The 20,437-nt window shown below is 60.6% G+C and overlaps 2 protein-coding genes and 1 long non-coding RNA gene across 10 annotated transcripts; 2 read left to right on the top strand and 1 right to left on the bottom strand.

Moving 5' to 3' along the window:
• Positions 1-386: 386 nt before the first annotated feature.
• On the bottom strand, positions 387-14,782 carry EEF1D (eukaryotic translation elongation factor 1 delta). Of its 8 annotated transcripts, none has more exons than XM_037023407.2 (8): positions 14,486-14,782; positions 5,307-5,430; positions 4,833-4,904; positions 1,488-1,587; positions 1,312-1,412; positions 964-1,182; positions 562-756; positions 387-468 (listed from the first exon to the last, which is right to left on the bottom strand). In XM_037023407.2, exons 2-8 carry the CDS (start codon positions 5,421-5,423, stop codon positions 430-432), a joined length of 843 nt encoding a protein of 280 aa, XP_036879302.1. In that variant the 5' UTR covers positions 5,424-5,430; positions 14,486-14,782; the 3' UTR covers positions 387-429. The 8 variants fall into 8 exon arrangements, with proteins under 8 accessions (XP_036879302.1, XP_036879303.1, XP_036879300.1 ...); XM_037023408.2 differs by having other exon boundaries at positions 5,307-5,427; XM_037023405.2 differs by having other exon boundaries at positions 4,833-4,907; positions 14,486-14,777.
• On the top strand, positions 10,132-11,367 carry LOC140848050 (uncharacterized). The gene is made up of 3 exons (XR_012128586.1): positions 10,132-10,268; positions 10,488-10,618; positions 11,231-11,367. It is a non-coding gene; the product is annotated as an uncharacterized lncRNA (long non-coding RNA).
• A 127-nt stretch (positions 14,783-14,909) lies between the features above and the next one.
• TIGD5 (tigger transposable element derived 5) lies at positions 14,910-19,726 on the top strand. The gene has a single exon (XM_017669595.3). The coding sequence runs from the start codon at positions 14,983-14,985 to the stop codon at positions 16,909-16,911; it is 1,929 nt and encodes a 642-aa protein (XP_017525084.2). The 5' UTR covers positions 14,910-14,982; the 3' UTR covers positions 16,912-19,726.
• Positions 19,727-20,437: the final 711 nt, after the last annotated feature.

Genomic DNA, 20,437 nt, shown 5'->3' with positions numbered 1-20,437 from the left:
TGACTGCACTCACGGCAGCAAGACAGCCTGGTTGGAAATGGAGCCCGGAGGGAGTGGTCTGGAGGCAGAGGACCAGTAGTCCCTACAGTGAACACTGTTTCCAGCTTCAACAGCTTGACCCGGATGTGGTATTTGCAAATGAGGGGTGAGTGAGGACGGGAGGGTGGACAACAGATGGGGCAGACCGAGGGGTGAGGTTGTGGAGAGACCAAAATAGGAGAGGATGGTGGTAGTCCCTGGGAGCACTGGTAGATAAACAGGACAGACAGATGGCCCAGGTGGGACTCAAGAGATGCAGGCCAAATCAGAGCCCTGGGGCCTGGCAGAGTGCAGCCCACTGAACACCCACCCACCCACGGGGCCCAGACCAAGACAGGAGCCAGAGAGCCGGAACATCACATCTTTAATATCACGTGCAGGCACCACAGCTTAGATCTTGTTGAAAGCAGCGATGTCGACACTCTGCACCTGAGGGGAGTGAAGCCAGCAGTCAAACAGTGTCCTTTCCCCAGGGACCCCACTCCTAACCCCTGCCTGGCCACAGGTCACTCAGGGACTCACATGTTTCTCAAACTTGTTGATCTCCTCTTCTAGCAGGTCTGTCCCCACCTTGTTGTCCTCCACCACACACTGGATCTGCAGCTTGTGGATGCCGTAGCCCACGGGCACCAGCTTGGAGCCCCCCCAGGTCAGCCCATCCAGCTGGACAGAGCGCACACAGGCCTCCAGCTGGGCCATGTCTGTCTCATCATCCCACTGGGGGACAAGGTGGGAAAGGCTGGGGTCAGGAGCTTGCCAACACCAGGGGAGCCCTGCCCCCGCCCCCACCAGCACAGGGCCCCGAGAAAAGTGCGCATATCACTTGCCCCACCCACGTTCCCCTTCCCTGCCCCCAATTTTTCAGCTCAGCTCCCATCCCATCACGATGGCAAAGCAGGACAGGGTCAGAGGTGAGCCGCTCACGGGCTTGACGTCCAGCAGGATAGAAGACTTGGCCACCAGTGCAGGCTTCTTGGCCTTCCTCTCCGCGTACTGCCTCAGCCGTTCCTCCCGCAGCCGGGCAGCCTCCTTGTCCTCCTCTTCATCACTGCCGAACAGGTCGATGTCATCGCCCTCGTCGTCCTCTGCAGCGGTGGCTGCCCTCTTGGTGGGGGGCTCCACTTGGCGCATGGGAGACACATGCTGCCATGGGGAAAAGGAGACTGAGGCCCACACAGCCCGGCCCCAGCTGCACACCGTGGTCGGCAGGCCCCTCCCTGCTGTGTGAGCAGCCCACATGGGATGGGGCATCCCTGGGTCTGGGACGCTCACCTGGGTCTGGGGGGCTGTGGCCCTGTGGGCAGGTGAGCTCTTTTCCAGCGCACTCAGCCGGGCCTCCAGCCTGGAGACAGCCTGCTGCAGGTCCTGCACCACTGTTGGGAGCAAAGGAATGCCGGTCACACAGCAGGGGCTGCAATGGGGCCCCAAACCATTCACTGGGGCCTCACCTCCTTGCAGGCTCTGGTTCTCTGCTTCCAGGCTGGCAATCCGGAGGACAAGCTCACTGGGATCCCCACCAGGCCCACTGGAGGCCCCAGGGCCTGAGCTCTGCAAGGGAGGGCCAGCGTGAGGATTCCTAGTCCCCCACTCACAGCCACTCAAAGCAGTGCCCTGAGCAGGGTGGGACACCTACCAGACACCAGGCCACAGCTCCCTTCAACACTACTGGGTCTACCTGCCATGTCCCACCCAGGTGAAGGGAAGGAAGCTTATGAAGTCTCATTTTCAGCAAAGCAGAAATCCCAGGACAAAAGGCAGAGGGCCCAGGGCAACCCCAACTCAGAGACAGGTTTAAGCTCAGAGCCATGGCTGCCACTGCCCCGTGGGGTGGGACAAAGAGGACTCACGGTCTCTGGGGCAGCCTGACCTGGGGCCTCAGAGACGCAGTGGAGGCAGGAGGAAGGCGCATGCCTGTGCAGGGAGAGCAGCTCCACGGCAGCCTACACTGAGCCCTGCCTACCCTGGGCTGGTCCCCTGCTGCCGGGCTCACCAAGCTTGCCCTCAAAGGCCTCCCTGACCAGGAGCCCCTGTCATCTGTCCCAAGAGGTGCTGCCCAGGGAGCTCACCAGGGTTGCCCAAGACACCCCTCAGGCCACATGCACACGAGGTCACTCAGCATAGCCATGCCTCAATGGAACAACTCTGAGGACAGTGCACCTGTCTCCTTCCTGAGGGCTCGTGTCCACTCCTGCAGCAGACCTTAGGCCTGGGGCCCACCTGCCAGTCACAGGATAAACCATGTGGCCTCCTCCCCTGCTGTGCACACCCCCAGATCACAAACAAACTGAAGTTCCCAGAGGACAGGCTGGCAGGCACCCATGGAGTGATGGGTGATCTGTTCACAAGGCTGACATTTCCCACAGCCCACCAGCTCCCATGATGGGTCTCGTAGGCTGTATGACTGGGGAAGAGCCCAGACTAGCTAGTACCAGAATGGGCTGCTCATACCACTCAGCTCTGCATGCTGCCCAACTCCAACCTGCCCTGCAGCCTCCTGCTATGGGCAGGGAATCGTGGCACCATCCAACACACTGACAGCTGTGCTGGATTCACCGTCCCCAGAGGGCCCCCAAACCACACTCCCCCGAGTTCTGGCCGCAAGCACCTGGCACATGGCCTCCCTTCCAGCCCAATGCCCAGCTCCTGGAGCAGGCTGGCCCCAATCTCAGCAGGCTCCCCAACAGACTCCCCCTACCCACACCCCAGGGCTCAGTGCTTGCTAAGCACATGAACCATGTTCTGGCAGCAGCCAGCAGGCTGGCACCTCAATTCTTTTTCCCTGCTGTGTCTGTTGCCTGGAGTGTTGGCCCCAGTCCCAAGAACCTCCCGTTGTAGACCTGGTGACAATACTGAGTAAGGACTGCTAGTTGACAGATCCCAAGAGTGCAGGCTCCCATCAAGTCCCCACCCACTATGAGGCCAAGAGGAAGTGGGGAGACCCGGGAGCTAGGGGTCCTACGCACCACCAGTCCCTTCCATGAAGTCTGTGTCCTGGGGCTGCCCTAGACCCCTCCACCTGGACCACTGTGACCCAGGCAAGGAAGGAAGAAGCCAGGGAACTCTGGGCCCTGAACTCCAGACTCAGTGAGGCAGGTCCAGTAACAGCCATTGACAGTGGTGGCTTCAGGGCAGTGCCCTACATCAGAGTTTAGAATCCAGAACCCTCTATGCCCACCTCCAACCCTGTGCCTGGCACCACACGTTTCCCAGGGACCACTGGGTCCACTAAGCACCAGCATCTCAGGAGGTGAGCTTATTTGGAGAATGGACCTTTACGTGGTAACCCAGTTATGATAAAGTCAGAGTGGTCCAAATCCAATACCAGGTATCCCTGTAAGAGGAAATTTAGACCTGGACAGAGGGAGGATGATATAAACACACAAAAAGAAAATGGCCAAAGGAGAGAAGCCTCAGAAACAACTCTGCCCATACCTGATGTTGGACTTCCAACCTCCAGACTGGGAGAAAATTAATTTGTTGTTAAAGCTCCTGGGCTGTGGCACTTTGTTATGGTAGTCTGAACAGACTTGTCCCCAAGCCCCAGCAGCACACCTACATGCTTTTGCCGGACCAGGCCGCAGGTGCCAACCTCAGCAGAGCCAGGATCCCGAGGACCAGACGAGAGCCCCCGGGGCAGGAGCCCAGATGCCTGGCCTGGATACAAAGACCCCATGCCACCTCAATCCTATGTCAAACTTGGTTGGGCAGGCAGAGGTGGCAGGTGGGTTTAGTGATGGTAGAGGGCAACGCAGATTCAGGTTAAAGTGGAGGCCGAGCGGAGAGCAAGGCCTGCTGGGCGGACAGCAGATGCACACCTCTGGGGGACGCCGCCAGGGCTGCCCACCTCTGGCCCAGGTACTAGTACTCCCAAACCAGCTGTGGCATGCAGCAGGCTTCCAGACGTGCCCACACACATCCCCAGAGCCTCTGAAAAAGGACCTCTCGTGGCAAAGGCCTTTGCAGATGTGATGAAGCTGAGGGTCTGGAGAGGGGAGATGACCTTGAATCCCCCAGGTGCCCACTGTTGCCCCAGGGTCCACAGAGTGGCAGGACAGAGAAGGAAATGACACTGCTAGCCAGAAGCCACATGATGAGGCATGTGTGCACCTCGCCGATGGGGCAGGCACGGGAATGGATCCTCTTCCAGTCTCCAGAACCAGCAGCTCTGTCCACAACATGTCTACCACCCTGCCTCCCAGAGGGAGAATGAGGTCCCGACTGCCCTGGCTAGGAAGGCAGAGCAGCAGGTCTGTCACCTCTGGGCAACATCCTTCCCAAGCCAGGCCCAGGACAGAGCTGGACATGGCCCTGTTCTCCTCTCTTGATCTCACCTGAGACCAAGAGGCCAAGTTGGCTGCAGGGCCCCTCTCTGGGCTTCAAATTCAAGACAGTGCTCATTCCATGGTTTGAAGTCAACATGCCCTGTAACCCCACCTCTCTGGGGAGGGTGAGGCCTGGCAATAGGCACAGCAGATAGCAGCCTATCACACACTTGCTTTGCTGAGCAGGAGTATCACCCTGGAGGATGACAGTGTCAGCCCAGGATAAGGGCAAGAGGGAGACCCTGGTGACTGCCAGCAAGCAGGTAGGAAGCATGGCAGGATGCAAGAGTCAGACGTCTCCAGTGGTGCCCTGGGTCCAGGCCATGTCCAAGCAGAGTATTGCACTGCACACCTCCTCCTAACTTTGCTCCATAGGGTCAAAATCATCAGCAGAACTGGGGAAAAGTCACAGGCCGTCAGGCACAGGGACAGCAGCACGAGCCCTCGGGTACACGGGCTGTGGATACTCACTCCGGCCAGGGATTTCTGGATGTTTTCTCTGGCTCTTGCAATGTCACGGAGGATCACACTGGCGCCGTTCTCCTGCTGACAGTGCAGAAAGAAACAGTCTTTTTTTTTTTTCATTACAAAACTTTAATAATAATAAAAGTAAGCAAGCATCTGCAGAATGAAAACTCAGCGGGACAGCAGCAAGCAGAAGGTGCCAGAGGCCTGCAGCTACGGCAATAGGGCCTGGGGTGTGCTGTCTGCAGGCCCAGCCTAGGCACTGGCGGGATTGGCGCCTGTGTGCATGCCGTCTCTGCCACCTGGGAGACAGACACAGCAAAGTGCGCTGTCCTGTGCTGGACAAGAGCAGAGCCAGCCAAGGCCACCACCCCCAGAGCTACCACCACCAGCCCCTGGTACAGGGCCACTCGTGCCAACCATGTCCCCTGCTTCCTGGGACTGGCAGAGCCACTCAGTGGCCTCAAGTGCAGCCCCTACCTGGCACAAGGTGCCAGCCACAGGTCCGTTCATCTGTTCGTAGAATTTTCTTTCTGCATCATCATATTTGAATTTGTCAAACCAGATCTTCTCGTGCACTAGGAAGTTTGTGGCCATTTTCCTGCTGGGAGAAGGAGGAGTGCTCAGGTGGCCTGGCCGGGAGGGGAAGGTGCCTCCCTGCAGGCTCCAGGCTTGGTCTGCACAGTGCCCCTTCCACTAGCCCAGATGTGAAGGGTGCAGGGAGGCTGTTGCCATCCTTGAGCTACAAGAGCTCCAGTCCAGGGCAGAGCACCAGTGGTTCTCAGCAGGGAACGGCACCAGCCTGTAAGACCCCCATGTCATCCCTTGCTCCCCACACAGGACTTCCTTCAGTGCTCATGCGACAGTCCCCAGGTGTGTCCCTGAGACCAGCAGCTCTCGAAACTAGCCAGGAACCTCTGCAAGACCCCCCTCCAATCACACCCCCATGCAGAGCTGAGTTTTTGGCACTCAGATGACACACACTGGCAAATGGGCCAGAGCAGTGACACCACAGTGGCCCCCAGGCAGGCCAACACCAAAGATACACAAAAATGTAAGATGAGGCCATCTTGCTTGTGGAACTTTCCATCACAGGTGAACTATTTCTCACAGTTATGCTTGTTTGCCCTCAGCGTTATTAACATTAACTTGTAAAAGCTCATTATTGGTTTTCAGTAGAGAAGTATGTGCTTTCAGCACTTGTTTGAACTGCTAACGTGGTTAAAGCTGAGAAACAATGAAAGCGCAGCGGGTCCTGAGACCAGTAAGTTTGAGAGCTGCTGCTCTACACCAGGGGCTGGCAAACTACAGCCTGCACGCCAGCTATTTTTGCAAACCTGTCACAATGGCCCACCACAGGAAGAGGGGCCGCCCAGACCTGCGGACATGACGCCTGCCCCGTGCCCCACCCACTCCTCACCCAATGCAGCAGAATCAGACCCGATCCTGTGCTGAGGGCCCCAGCCTCGAATGGACCTCACCAAGCGTCCCCTCGGTGACAAGAGCTTTTAGGCCCCATGACCGCCACCCTGTATGAGAAGCCATCGTGAGCAGCTTCAGGTCCACTGCCCGCCCCAACAGAGACACCGCTGCCATAATGCGGTCCCAGCCCTGCCGCTCACACCAAGGCCCAGATCCTGTCAAAACAGCAAATCCAACCCCACCAAGGAGCTGAAGGGCTCCCACCAGAATCCAGGCCCAGGTAGGGAGCCAGGGAGCCAGGTCTGCAGGCCGCTTCACGGCCCTGCGAGCTGCACCCCAGCCCCTGCTGCTGCGCTTCGCCTTCTCTCAGGCCCACTGGCCCTGGCCTGCCCCCAGCTCCTGACCTTCAGAGATCACAGCTGGTGTGGCAGTGTGTCCCCGGGCTGAAGGCAGGTCAGCCTCACCCCGCAGAATCCTTCAGACTTGCGTCCCTGACGGCCAGTGTGCTGGTGCACTGAGACACCCACCTCACCTCAGGAGTGGACACGGACAAGGGACGGGGGTGGGAGGACAGGAAGGACAGGCAGGGGACCACTGTATCTTGCCCCATTGGGCTCAGGGGCCAGGAGCCTTCACCACACCCCTTGCCCTGACCTGTGACAGAGGGGACTCAGGGAGCTGCCCAGCCAAAAGGGAAACCTTGAGGAAGTCTGATTCAGCCCTGGGCTGACCCCTCCCTCCCCCAACACCCTGGATCCTGGTGACCTCCAGGGGTGACCCTGGAGGCTGTATTATCCCAGGGACAGACAGAGACCCCTGCCAAATGACTCCTGCATCTGACTCAGCTGGGTTCAGGAGTCTCGGGAGAGCCCTGTGGGCAGGGGGAGGGGGAGAGGGCACGCGGGGCCCCAGCCTGGGGAGGCCCAGGCAGAACACCCACTCAGCATCTTTCTCCTACTTGGGTCTCAGGCTGGACATGGATGGGCCAGACCGGGCACCAGGCCGGTGAGCCACGGATGCAGCCTCAAGGTGCCAGGCTATGCGCAGGGCCTCAGCAGCCTGGTGGCGGCACTCTGCTCCATCGTAGGTGGGCTTGCTGAGCCAGGGGGCCTCAGCGTCCTTGTGCAGGAAGTACCAGTAGGGCTGGGCAGAGGGGGCCTCCCCGTCGGCACGCCGAGGCCCAGTTCGCTTGCTTCCCATGGTGTTGCGGCCCCGCCGGTCTCTGCGGCCCCGCCTGGCACCCTCAGCCTGGCTGGCTCGCTCCTGCACGCGCACCTTCCCAGGGGGATGGCCGTCAAACAGGGCCTCATAGAAGCCCCTCTCAGCAGCATCGTACTGGGGTTTCTCCAGCCATACTTCCTGCACCAGCGCCTGTAGGCTGCTCAGCAGGGGCTGGCCACTGGCCGGTGGGCTGGGCTGACAGACGAGGGCCAGGTTGGGAGCAGCCACCAGTGGGCCTGTGTCTGTAGACCTCTGCCTGCTGTGCCCCTCTGCAGCCAGCAGCAGGGCTTGGGACCACTCCACAAATGCCTGCTCGGCCTGGTCAAAGGAAGACTTGTTGACCCAGATGCCCCAGGTCACGTGGTGGCAGGCCACCTGGGTTCCATGGGCGCAGGGACCCCAGGGGGCTAGGGCAAGCGGCCGGGCTGCCCTGGCAGCCGTGTCTGCCAGCCTCTGGTGGTAGGAGCTCTCCGCCTGGTCGAAGAATGGCTTGTCCAGCCAGACATGGTCGGCCGAGAGGCCCACAAGGGCCAGGTCCGCCTGGCAGAGCCGGCTCTTCGGGGAGTGCTTTCTCTTCTGCGCTGGCTTCTTCCCCTCGTCGTTCCTACTGCTGCTGTCAGAGCCTTCTGCCTCCTCAGTGTCCTCGGTGTCCTCTTGACCTGGCCCATTCATGGCTGGTGCCTCAGCCAGGAGCTGCTGGGTGGCAGCGGCTCGCGTGGCTTCCTGCTCGTAGAAGCGCCGCTCCGCCTCCCCATACTTGCGCTTGTCCTCCCAGACGGTCTCCAGGGCACAGGAGGCCTGCCCGCTCCTCATCTTCCGCGCAGCGTTAAAAAGCAAGCACAAGAAGGGAGTTGCAACACAGTGGGTCCCACGGGGATGATGCCCCCACCCCCCTCAGCCTGACTGGCGGTGCCTGGGGACATGTCCCGCTGGGGGTGCTGAGAAGTGACACGCCAAGACCAGAGTCACATCCAGTTAAGTAGCAAACAAGTAACACACAGCTGCGTGTGTACACGTGTTCCAACCATTCTTGGGCCAAAGAACCCTCTCCTCGCAGAGCCCCCAAGGAAGGCTGCCAGGTGAAACACAGGAAGCATTCAGCTACTTTGACTTTCACAAAACAAATGATTTTCAGGATAAGTATGTCCCATGAAAATCTGACAAATACTGAGAAGTTACTGGTCACCCATCTGAAGTCTGAAGTGCACATCCCATGTTTTGGTAAGTCTGGCCACCTCCCAAGTCACTGTGCTTCTGTTTAACAGACATGTGCTTGGCTGTCCGAGTCACCCACACCCACCACAGCCACCCCACCATCCAGAGCAGCACGTGACCCAAGGGGAGCTACCCAGGACCTTAGAGAAAGGACAGCTAGGAGCACAGTGTGGGGTGCCCCAGCCCTGCAAGGCCACACCAAGGGAAATACCAGGGAGGACGCTGGTACTCGCCTTGAAAGGAAGGAGCCCAGCGGCTCAGGCAGGGAGTCAGAACCAGCTCCCTGGCCAGCTGCAGCTGTCTGCTGACCAGGAGGCAGTCAGCCCATGCCTTTGGGAGCACCATCACCAGGATGGTGGGGGCAGGTGGGAAGTGCTTCACCCCAACTGCTCCTGTGGCCAGTGAACGAGCCCTGCCTTCTCACTGAAGGTGGTGTTCCTTCCAGCTTAGTCATCCGCTGCCCACTGAGCAATGGCCTTGCTCCATGCCAAGTCCCAATCCTGCTGCTGGCACAGAGGCCCCCACTCTGCTAGCCAGCCCAGAACGCTAGGGCAGCCCCCAACTCAGTAAGAACTAAGGGGTTTGGGTCACTGCGGCCCACTAGGCCCAGAAATTCCTGGGGCCGGTCTGCTCTCAGGATATACCTGGGGTCCCCTAGCTCACCTGGCTGTTCTGGTCGAGAGGGGTGGCTGTGATCAGCACAGGGATTCTCAGCCACAGACCCGACTCTGGACACTGCTCCCCGTAACAGAAGTGTTGGAGATACTCCTCCACTCGGAAGATAACTTGCCTGAGTCGAGAGGCTTTCCCTCGGGACCGACCCCAACAACCCCTGCTGCTATGGGGTTGTTCGCTGGACCCTAAATGAAGCAGATCCTCCAGCGCAGGGGGCGCCACTGGCCAGGCTCTCACCCCCAGGAGACGAGGTCTCTAGAGAGAAGGCATTCTTTCAGCCTGGAAGGCAAACCCTGCCCTCCCATTGCTGGGGGATCTGTCTCTGTCCTAACACCCTGAACAAAACATAAACCTGGTTCCGCCACCCTGTGGGAAGTGTCGGCTACCTGAACCCCATACCACCTAGGAGTTTGGGCGACTCCTCCTTGCACACTGAAGGGGCATGCTGGGGTTCTCTAACAGCACAGGCCACAGGCCTCTTATGATGTCCCAGTGAGGAGCTGGGGCCGAGGAAGAGAAGCCCCAAGCTCAGAGAGGTCCTTGGGCTCCCCGCTCGAGCCTTCCTCCCAGGCTGGTGACAGCCTTTTCCAAGGCCAGGCTGACAGCAGAGGCAGTGGTGGGAGATCAGCAGGTGTGTCCAGGACGCAGGGCATTGTGACATCACCCACTGTCCCTGGGAGGGCTGCAGCCTGTCTGACGTCCGGCCTCTGGACCCAAGCCCCTGGCGGACCCTCATCAGAGCAGCTCAGTCTGGGTTGGTCCAGCCTCTTCAAACTCACCTGCCAGGCTGGCCCCCTGGGTCCTGAAGCCATGCTAGACCCTACTGGCCTCAATGCTATCCTTGGCACCTGACATCAGACCGACTCTGCTCAGGGCTTTGAGGGCCACAGCTCCATACCCTGCCCACAGGTGGGAAGCTGGCACTCCAATCTCCAATCCTGACCTGCTCAGGAGGTGCCCACCTCATCACAGAGGCAGGAGGGGCTCAGCCTGGGGCAGCAGCAAGACAGTCCCACCTGACGGGACCAGAACTCCTCAGGCAGCATAACAGTGGGACCGGGGGGGCTCTAGCTCAGGTGAAGGGAACCCCGGGGGCAGAGGGTACTTACTTTCACTCTGATCTCCTAGGAGAGCATTAAAAGAAAGTAGCAGAGTTAGAAGCAGTCAGACCGAATGGCCCGAGAAGGCTGGAGGGCCTTTCCAGGAGCTGCTTGGGGACGTGGCAAGGAGAGAAGCAAGTTTGGTAGAGGAAACAGGAGGTGGGCACCAGACAGACCCACCACCAAAACCCCAGGAGGTGGTGGCGTCCACCCGCTCCAAGCAGCAGGGCTCCACTGTCCCGTGAAGCCAGCAGTTCCTGGGGTTCCCACTGGCGGCACCCAGTCTGCTCCTCACTCAAGCTGAAGCAACCAGGGTCGAGCTGAGCCAGCACCCCAAGCACGCCACTGTCCACCTGGAGCTGTGGAGGGGGTCCCTGCCCTGTCCAGGCTGCCGGATGGACACCGGGTGACAAGCACCAGTCCGGGAGCCTCAGCAGTCACGAAGTGTCAGTGCCCACACTGGGACAGGGCCTCCCTCAGCAGGCTTGCACAGAAGGGCTCGCAAGCATACCGTCTTTCCAGGTGCACAGGTGGGGGATACAGGCCGGAGACACTAGGTACCTGGCCCCAAACACACAGAGGCAGCAACCGGGAAGCTGAGGAAGCCACATGCAGACTCAGCCATGCCTGGCTGAAAGAACCCATCCGTTCTGCCCAGTCCTGGGGGCTCCCCCAGCTGCTCAAAGACCAGAGCCCTGGGGGGGGGTCCATCTTTCTTTTCCAATGGGAGCCATGCCACCAAGGCCCCTACTGTCCCCATCTACCCCATAGGGCAGCAAACACTAGAGTGTCAGCATCAAGTCACTGATGGATGGGACACACAGGTGCTCTGCCACAGGGAAGACACAAGGACCAAGGGGAGGCAGCTGCCTGGAGTGCACACAGAAGGTACTGGGCAGGCTCCCGGACAGAGCAACACCCATCACCTGCTGCTGGCAGCAAAGCTCTGGGGGTCACGGGAGCAGCGGAGGGCTCTCCGCAGATCGGGCAGTGAGCTGCTCCTGCCAACAAAGCATCACCTGGTGAGGCTGGCCACAGGTGCTGAGGGTGCTGGAGTGACCTAGTGTGAGGTGAGCATGGGGGTGGAGGCCAGCATCCTCAGGGACACAGGAGGACCAAGTGGCAGGGTGCTCCTCTGCACTGCAGCTGGGCCTCCCGTTCAGCCACTCCCCAGCCCCTCTGTATCTCAGACTCCAGAGCCCACCTGTTTCCTCTGTTCTCTCCTCCCTGAGCACTCCCGTTTCATGTGGACCTAACAGATTAAAGCCTGTCTCTTCTAATAGAAAAGCAAGTTTGAGTCTGGACTCTTCCCTTTGAGGACACAAACATGCACGCCTACAGCTGTCCAGGAAGGAGCTCACACTACTACAGGACAGTCAGACCTTCTCCAGTGGCTTTTCCAGGAGGCAGTGGTAGCTAGCCAGTAACAGCACAGCACAGACAGGCAAGCTCACAAACAGCAGAGCAACCCAGAAGGAAGGGGGGACCTCAGGGGTCCCCACCCTCCACTCCTGGAAGTGAACCAACCAGCTGCCAGCAACTGCAGACCTCCAGGGTGAGAAGCTGAGCTGCCCGTCACTAGGACCCAGACCTAGTCCATCAAGCACATGGAGAGCTCTCCCACAAAGGCAGACACTGCCCCATCCAGCCACCCATCCAGAGTTGGGGTAGCCCCAGAGGAACGCCACTGACCAGCTACCGGCATTTGTAGTGAAGGCAGCTGATGTGCAGAGGTGGTTCCTGTGAGCCAGGCCCCTCTGTGACTCTCCCAGGCCAGCGCCTGGCAGTCAGCACTGGTGGTAAGCAGATGACGGTCTCCAAAGCACATGCAGCCCTTTGTGGGCCACAGGGAGGGCATTTCTTGTGGTACAAGCACAGGGAACCTGGCAACAGACCCCCCAGGATGCTCCTTGCTAGAAGGCCCCGAAGGAAGATGAGGGCACGGCCGGGCAGAGCTGTGCCCACAAAGATGCTGGGGGACCACGTCTTTGTGAGCCTGGGTGAAGGGGAAGGCCTCGACCCCTCCCCGGGCTGTGCTCACATCACCCTGCTGCAGTCATACACATGGAGGTGCTCCTGGAGTGTCCACCCAGGGGTCAAACATTTCTGCCCACCTTTCACAGGAAGGTGGGATGAGAGTGTGGGACAGGGTCTGCAGCCCCCTGGCCAGCAATGCCCAGACCAGTGCTGCGCAATTGAGTTTTCTGTATCTGCAGAGCCAAGCACTGGGAATGTGTCAGTCAACGAGAAAGGCCATGTAGCAGGGCCGCTACACTGGACAGCACCACTGCAGATGGGTACTTGTGCACGGGGTTGACATCCACAGCCTTTCTTGGCAGGGAGGGAGGGTGGATGAACTCCATGGCCTCCAAATTCCTACTCAGATGCTTTCCTACATTGATTTCTGGATACTCAACCCCCACTCAGACAAACCAAACTGTCCTGCTGGTAGGAAGGGGGCGGGCCTCTGCACCACACTGTGGCGGCTCAAGTCGCTGCAGGGCAGGCCCAGCCAGCTACAACAGCATTCATGCCTGAAACACCACAGTCACATCAGTTCTATTTCTGCCTTAGCCCATGATGCCCTCGTCTCACCTGACCAGCCTGGCCTCTGCGCTCCACTTCCTCAGGACGACTCCACTCTGGCACACACTTCAACCCTTCCATGCACACAGGACACCTGTGTCTCCAGCCTCACATGCAGCTGGCAGACAAGTGCTGGATCTAAACCTCTGAGGCAGTGAGTGGAGGAGCTGGGGATCCACATCTTGTTCCAATGCCTGTGTTTGAGTCAATGTTGCACTGCCATTCACTCCAAACATGTCATCTTAAGTTATGGGCACAGAGCCAGGGCCTAACAAATGCCCACACCAGCACTTCACGCCTGCAGCTCCTGGAAAACTGACACCACAGCACCATGTACTAGAGGTACACTTCTAGTCGATCTCTTAAAAATCAACTTCAAGAAACCTTCACTCACAAAAACACTGGTCAAGCATGCTTGCCAACCAGTGCTTAACCCTTCAGCCTCATCCAGGCCCCCAGAAGCAAAGCCACGGGGGCTGGCCCCACACCGGGATCCTCCAGGTGGCAGTCATCCCCTGCCCATCCAGTGGCTGAGCGCTCACTCTGCTTGGGCTCCCGGGAACCCCACAGCACCCCCACTCCAAGGTGAGGAAATGGAGGCCAGCCTGGAGAGCGCCCTTCAGGCTGGGCACGGGGCCCAGAACATTACCCTGCAGAGGCGGTACAGGAGGGCTGAGGAATGACGGAACTGCATCTGAACCAATCCACTTACCAGCTCACCACCCTCAAAGGTCGGGGTGCTAGAGCTGCTCCTGTGGGAGCCTCCTCAGGTAAGAGAAAGCGTCATTTTCTGCCACAAGCCAAGACCACTCAGTTACGTGCCAATTCAAGAGGCACTCCGTCGACAGGAGGGGACCTCCCCAAAGTTTAACCACACAACAGTCCTCTTTCTCCAGGATGCCCTTCATTCTGGAAACCCCGGCGCACAGCCTCCATCAGGCCCCGCCCCGCCCCCATGGCTCCCGCACGAGCCTTTCCCTACTTGCTCGCACTTAGCCCACTCGCGAAGGCGTCAGCTTTCCCTCTTCGGAGACTGGCTTCGACGTCACCCCCTGCCCAAACCACCTTATCCAAGTCAAGACCGGGTCGCTCTCAGAGAACATGTGCGCTTTGGATAAACTCAGGAATCGCGTATTATTTCCCGCGCTCATGAGGTTGGGTCAAGGTTCCACCCGCGTCAGGCCCGCGCATGCCCCGCACGCCCGGAACCAGCGTGCCGGGGCTGCTTAATAAATGCGCACGAGACAACTCAAAGGCTGCGGGCTCGGGCCACCGCGTCCAGCAGCCACGTGGCCCCGCGGGCACGGCCCTCCGCGCCCGCCGGGAAAGCTGCGCTAGCCCACCGCCCTGGGCCGGCACGCCGGCGACGCTAGCTCCCCGGTTCCTGCCAGCGCCTCCGCGGTGCGTGCGGCGCTTTCCGGCGCGGGGCGCGGTACTCACACGCCAGCCAAGGACGGGGCAACAGAGGGCACACCCCGCGGCACAGGCAGCTGCGGAAAGGGAGGGCAGCGCCGGCCGCGCACGGGAAATGAAGCCGCGGGCTCTACCACGCGCTTCGGGGCCGGCCTCGGGAGAGGCGGCTCGCGCGCACGCTCCGCCTCGCGGGCGGCGCCCTCCGCGCGACTCTCCCGCCCTGCAGACACCGAGGCAGTGGGCGACCACCGCGGGGCTCGCTCTCTCCCAGGGCAGACGGAGCTTCCATCCGGGAAAAGGACCGCAGCGCTCCCGCCCCCAGCTCTCCGAGCAGTGGGCTCGTCCGCCGGGACGGGGCTGGAGGCCGGACGCGCCTGGTGACGCGCGGCGCGGGGCGGGGCCGGCGCGCCTGCGCCGCCGAGCTGGCGAGACAAAGGGGTGGGCCGCGGCCGGCCCCGCCCCCAGCGCCCCGCCCCGCGCGGCCGGCCGGGCCGGCGTGTGGCCCCCGCGCCCCTGCTGCTGCCATGTACCCCGCGGGTCCCGCGGCAGGCTCGACTCCGCACCGCGGCCGGCGTCCCCCGCCCGGGCGCCCTGCACAGCCGCCGCGGCCCCCTGCATCCGCCCAAGCCCCCGGCGCGCGACCGCCGCCCCCCGCGCCCGGGCCGCGGCCCCGCGTGGCCGTGAAGATGGCTTTCCGAAAGGCCTACTCCATCAAGGACAAGTTGCAGGCCATAGAGCGCGTCAAGGGTGGCGAGCGGCAAGCCAGCGTGTGCCGCGACTTCGGAGTGCCCGGCGGCACGCTGCGCGGCTGGCTCAAAGACGAGCCCAAACTGCGCTGGTTCCTGGAGCAGCTGGGCGGCGAGGTGGGCACACAGCGCAAGAAAATGCGGCTGGCTAACGAGGAGGAGATTGACCGCGCCGTCTACTCATGGTTCCTGGCGCTTCGCCAGCACGGCGTGCCGCTGTCGGGGCCGCTCATCCAGGCGCAGGCCGAGGCCTTCGCACGCCAGATCTACGGGCCCGAGTGCACCTTCAAGGCCAGCCACGGCTGGTTCTGGCGCTGGCAGAAGCGCCACGGCATCTCCAGTCAGCGCATCTACGGCGAAGCCGAGCCAGCGGCCGCGGGCCCCGCGCCTGGTCCGCCGGTCAAGCAGGAGCCCGCGCTGCCTCCCGGCTCCGGCCTCCTCCCCGACCGGGCCTCGGTTCCCCCGCCGCCCGCTGAGGGCGGCTACGGCGACGAGCAGATCTACAACGCTAACGTCACCGGCCTCTACTGGAAGCTTCTTCCGGAGCAGGCCGCGCCACCAGGCGCAGGGGACCCCAGCGCTGGGGACTGTGCCCGACGCTGGCGGGGCGACCGGGTGACTGTGCTGCTAGCTGCTAACCTGACCGGCAGCCACAAGCTGAAGCCGCTGGTCATCGGGCAGCTGCCAGACCCGCCCAGTCTGCGCCACCACAACCAGGACAAGTTTCCAGCCTCATACCGCTACAGCCCGGACGCCTGGCTCAGCCGCCCGTTGCTGCGGGGCTGGTTCTTCGAGGAATTCGTCCCCGGTGTCAGACGCTACCTGCGCCGCAGCTGCCTGCAGCAGAAGGCTGTGCTGCTGGTGGCCCACCCGCCCTGCCCGAGCCCAGCCACCAGGGTGCCCGCCTTGGAGGAGAGCGAGGAAACCCCCAGGCGGTGCCGGCCTGAGCCCCTCGGCCCTCCGGAGGAACTGCAGACCCCCGACGGGGCCGTGCGGGTGCTGTTCCTGTCCAAGGGCAGCAGCAGGGCGCACATCCCAGCCCCGTTGGAACAGGGAGTGGTGGCTGCCTTCAAGCAGCTATACAAGCGGGAGCTGCTGCGGCTTGCTGTGTCCTGCGCTGGAGGTTCCCCGCTGGACTTCATGCGCAGCTTCATGCTCAAGGACATGCTCTACCTGGCTGGCCTTTCCTGGGACCTGGTGCAGGCTGGCAGCATTGAGCGCTGCTGGCTGCTGGGCTTACGGGCAGCCTTTGAGCCCCGGCCAGCGGAGGAGTGTGCTGGGCAGCCGGCAGGCCAGGCGGAGGAGGCTGCGGAGCACAGCAGGGTGCTTAGCGACCTCACACACCTGGCAGCCCTGGCCTACAAGCGCCTAGCACCCGAGGAGGTGGCCGAGTGGCTGCACCTGGACGATGATGGGGGGCTGCCCATAGGCTTCAGAGAGGAGGCAGGCCTGGGCCGGCCCCCTGCTCTGGCCCCTCCATCCCCAGCCAGCCTGTCCTCTGTCATGGGGGGCAGAGAGGAGGAGGCCGCTGTGCCCACCGCTGGGGAGGCTGTTCGGGGTCTGGAGACGGCTCTGCAGTGGCTGGAGAGCCAGGACCCCCGCGAGGTGGGGCCGCTGAAGCTGGTGCAGCTGCGCTCGCTGATCAGCATGGCCCGGAGGCTGGGGGGCATCGGGCCTTCTCCGGCAGTCCCTGACGATGGAGTGTGACCAAGCCAGCCCGAGTGGCCCCCTAGTGGCCTTTCTGTTGCTGCACTTGGAGGGAAGGGACATAGTCTTCCCATCTCCTGTCCTTTCCTCCCCAGTGGTGGCCCACCCCGTGGCTCAGGGTTGCAGGGATCCTGGCCCAGTCTGCTTGGAGGGGCTATGTTGGTGAAGGGTCATGCTGCACCATGACCCCTCAGTCTCCTGGGAGGAAAGCTGGAAGAGGGTCTCATGCTCCTCCCTGGGCAAGCACACACGTGTGGTCTGTGGTCTTAGCCAGTGTCCCCTCCCATGCTAGCCTATCAAGTACATGCCACTGCACTTCTCAGAGAGCAACTGGTTGTTCCGACCCTGGCCCCTGTGGGGCTGAAACCTCCAGCCCCAGGCCTGCCTGCGCCTCCTGCCCTCCCCACAGCGGCCCATCCCTTGCACTGGACAAGGGCCCAGCCCTCCTGTCTGCATGGAGCTCTGGTGCTTCCTGGTTCCTGGGCCACAGCTGTGCGATCACACCATTCTCCTGAAGTTCGATTTCACAGGTAGTTTTCAGGGGGGCCAGGTTGGTGTCTCCGTCCTCAGCCTGCGGCTGGTCTCAGAGGATGCCTCTGTGGGCTGGGAAGGGAGGTGGTACCCAGTAACCCTGAGGACCTTCCGGATGTAGCGGGGAACTAGATTTCTGTTCAGCTTGGGTTTTTGATTTTCCTTAAGAAATTTCCATTCTTAACAGCTCTCTTATTTAGTAGGGCTGGCGAGTGGCCAGACTTGGTCTTTGGTGACTTCACCAATGACTGGACAAGCTCCTGCACCCCTCCACCACCAGCCCACTTTGTCCAGCCGGGGGGCCTGGAGCCATCCCACCACCTGGGAGCAGGCCCACAGCACTGACAGCTGTGCCAGGACAATCCCACTGTGCCTTAGTGCCCCCCCCAAGGCTTCCTTGTCTCTCCTGGCACTGCCAAGGGTGTGGCTGAGGCGCCCCTTCCCATGGCCCAGGAGTCAGGCTTCAGGGTGGGGGGCACAGTTTGAAAGAGGGAGGAAACGGCCCCTGTGTTACTGTCCAGCTTTTACATGGTTCTGCTGCTTCATCCAGCCCTAGATTCAGAATCTTACTGGTGGTCTGAGACCAAGAGATGCCCGTTCCTCCCAGAGGCTTCCTTTGGAGAGATGCTGCCCGGAGCCCTTGCGAGGGGCTCAGGGATGGGTTTGAGGCACTGCTGGCCTCTACCCTGGTCCTCTCCTGTTCCGTGTGCTCCTGGCGGTCTGAACTACAGAGGTTGCACATGGGTGTGTGGGGTGGGAGGGAGCGGCTGTGTGCCGCAGGGAGGCAGCCGGAGGGAGTCCCCAGAGCAATCTCCGTGTAAGTCCAAGAACAGAAGTTGTTCCTTGGAACCGCACCTAGGCAATAAAATCTCAACTCTGAAAGCTGCGGGAAGGTGTGGAACATGAGATCTAGAGGAAGCTAGGCTTCGCTTGCCGGGGACAGGGGTCAGTCTGAGATTCACTTCTGGCTGTATTAAGCCTGCGTCCTTAGAGGAGCCTCAGGAAGACAGGTTGGCTGTTGGTCTCGGGGGCTTCATGAAGTCTTGCATGGCACACCATTGGCCTCCAGCTGAAGGCAACCCAGAGCCTCAGAGCTGGGAGATCCTGGTTGTGGCCAGCCCACTGGGCCTCTGCTCTGCCAGGCCTGCCTGCAGGGGTGTGTGGGGAGGCAGATCTCAGGGCCCAGCTGGGCATCAAGCGAGGGTGCATGTGGGGCTCAACATAGCCCAGGGTGGCCTCTGGTAGTGGCCCCCCTTGCCAAGGTACCCATCTTGCCTTTCCGTCTCTCTTCCCCCGTGGGCCTGGGCAGTGTCAGGAGCAGGGCCTCTTGCCTGCCTCTTCTGGCTCACAGTCACTCTCCTCCCTGGCTCAAGTCCATGAGAAATCACAGGGAGGGTGGCCCCGGCGTCTGTCCCCAGGAGAATGGCTGGAGTGGACCCTGGGTGGCTTCACCCAGCAGCCTGTGCCTCAGTGCTGTTCTCCGCGGGGCCCGTGGGCATTTGAGGCACTTGGTTTGTCATATTAGTAGGAACAGGAGAGTGAAGTGGATGTCACTGGGGAGGGGTGTCAGTTGATGCTGCTGGAATTTCTACAATAGCCTTGTCTGCCTGCTGAGTGCCGGGTGCCATGCCAGAAACAGGGTTTCTTGTTCTTCAGAATCACACATTCCCTGCAAGGGTATGGGGACCCCTGCACCCTGAGAGGTGCTCAGGGACACAGTTGCCCACCTCTCCCTTTCCTGTTCACAGCCCTTTGACCAAATACTCAAGGCAGTGAAGGCCACTGCTCTTCCAGAAAGTGACCCTGGGTCTGGGTCATTGTTACAGCTCAGCGGTGGGCTTGGCAGTGGACCAGGGGATGGGTGCATGGGGATAAGATGACTGAGCCCACAGGCTTCTGCTAAATGAGGCCAGGCTGCAACAGAGAGGGCCTGTTTGAGCAGACAGCCTTGCTTAAGGGGGCTGCCCACTTGGCAAGTGACTCCCTAGATGTCATCAGCATGGTGTGAGAGGAGGGGGCGCACCCTTGAGAACCTCCAGCCTGTTGGCCTGAGTGCAGGTCAGGATTGCTGTGGGGAGCCTGGAGGGTGGGCAGTTTGGCTTCAGGCTAAGGGTGCCAGTGGGTGGGGCTGACTCCCCTGGCTCGTCCTTGAGAGGGCTCTGGGCTTTTGGGGTGCATGCCCTGTTGAGGGATCCTTTCACACCCAAACTTGGTGATGGTAGAAATTTACCTGGTCAGACAAGTCCGGTCTACTTTATAATAAAGGTTCAGTGTGTCAACTTCATATGTATCTGTCATAATGCCTTAACTGTTCTCTCTCTCAATCCAAATGCTTGGATCTAGAACATCTCATATAATTTGGAAGTGGGGTGGGGAGGGTGTAAAATTGGAGCAACATTGACAAAAGAAGATGCCATTGTTATATCCACCAGTTTCTTGAGAAAGTAATTATAGCCTGTGGCCATAATTATAAGGGAGGCCATGGCCATCCAATGACTAGGCTGTGACCCTGCCCTCCCAAAGTTGCCCTTCATGAGCCAGGCCATCACCATCTGGGCCAGGCTGCCCCTCCAGTGAGGTTGGGGGCTCACCAAGGCACCTCATTTGAACAGTGCAGTGGCCTGCCTGGGGTGGGGCTGGGCAGAGCTGTCTCTGCCCTTAAGCAGAGCCCGCCCCAGTCCCCAGGGATTCTGCTGAGGGTGAGGTCAGGGTGCAGAAGGTGGCCACCCTACCCTTGCTGCAGGTGCTCAGGTGACAATATACAGCCAGGACAGAAAGCCTCTACCCCACCAGCTACCAGGTCTGTCTGACCCCATGACCTGGGCCTTGGCTGAGATGCACTTCCAGGCACTTGATATTTGGTTTTCTCAGTCTCCAATTAAATATAGCCCACTCCATGCTACAGGACAGCATCTTTATTCCCATTTCACAGATAAAGCAGGTGTGGAACTGGACTCAGATTGACCCTTGTAACAAGCAGAAAAGCGAGCCAGTC

Source organism: Manis javanica, chromosome 2 (assembly GCF_040802235.1).
Source record: "Manis javanica isolate MJ-LG chromosome 2, MJ_LKY, whole genome shotgun sequence".
Classification (NCBI taxonomy): Eukaryota; Metazoa; Chordata; class Mammalia; order Pholidota; family Manidae; genus Manis; species Manis javanica.
The sequence above is the reverse complement of the archived record's forward strand: the minus strand, read 5'-3'. Positions and strand labels throughout refer to the sequence as shown.

Coding starts and splice junctions, on each gene's coding strand:
- EEF1D (XM_017669591.3), bottom strand. CDS start 8,282: ATGAGGAGCGGGCAGGCCTCCTGTGCCCTGGAGACCGTCTGGGAGGAC. Junction 5,431..7,206: donor ATGTCCAGCCTGAGACCCAA/GTAGGAGAAAGA, acceptor TCCTTCTCCCAG/CAGGAAAATGGCCACAAACT. Junction 4,908..5,306: donor TGGCTGGCACCTTGTGCCAG/GTAGGGGCTGCA, acceptor CTGCACTGTCAG/CAGGAGAACGGCGCCAGTGT.
- TIGD5 (XM_017669595.3), top strand. CDS start 14,983: ATGTACCCCGCGGGTCCCGCGGCAGGCTCGACTCCGCACCGCGGCCGG.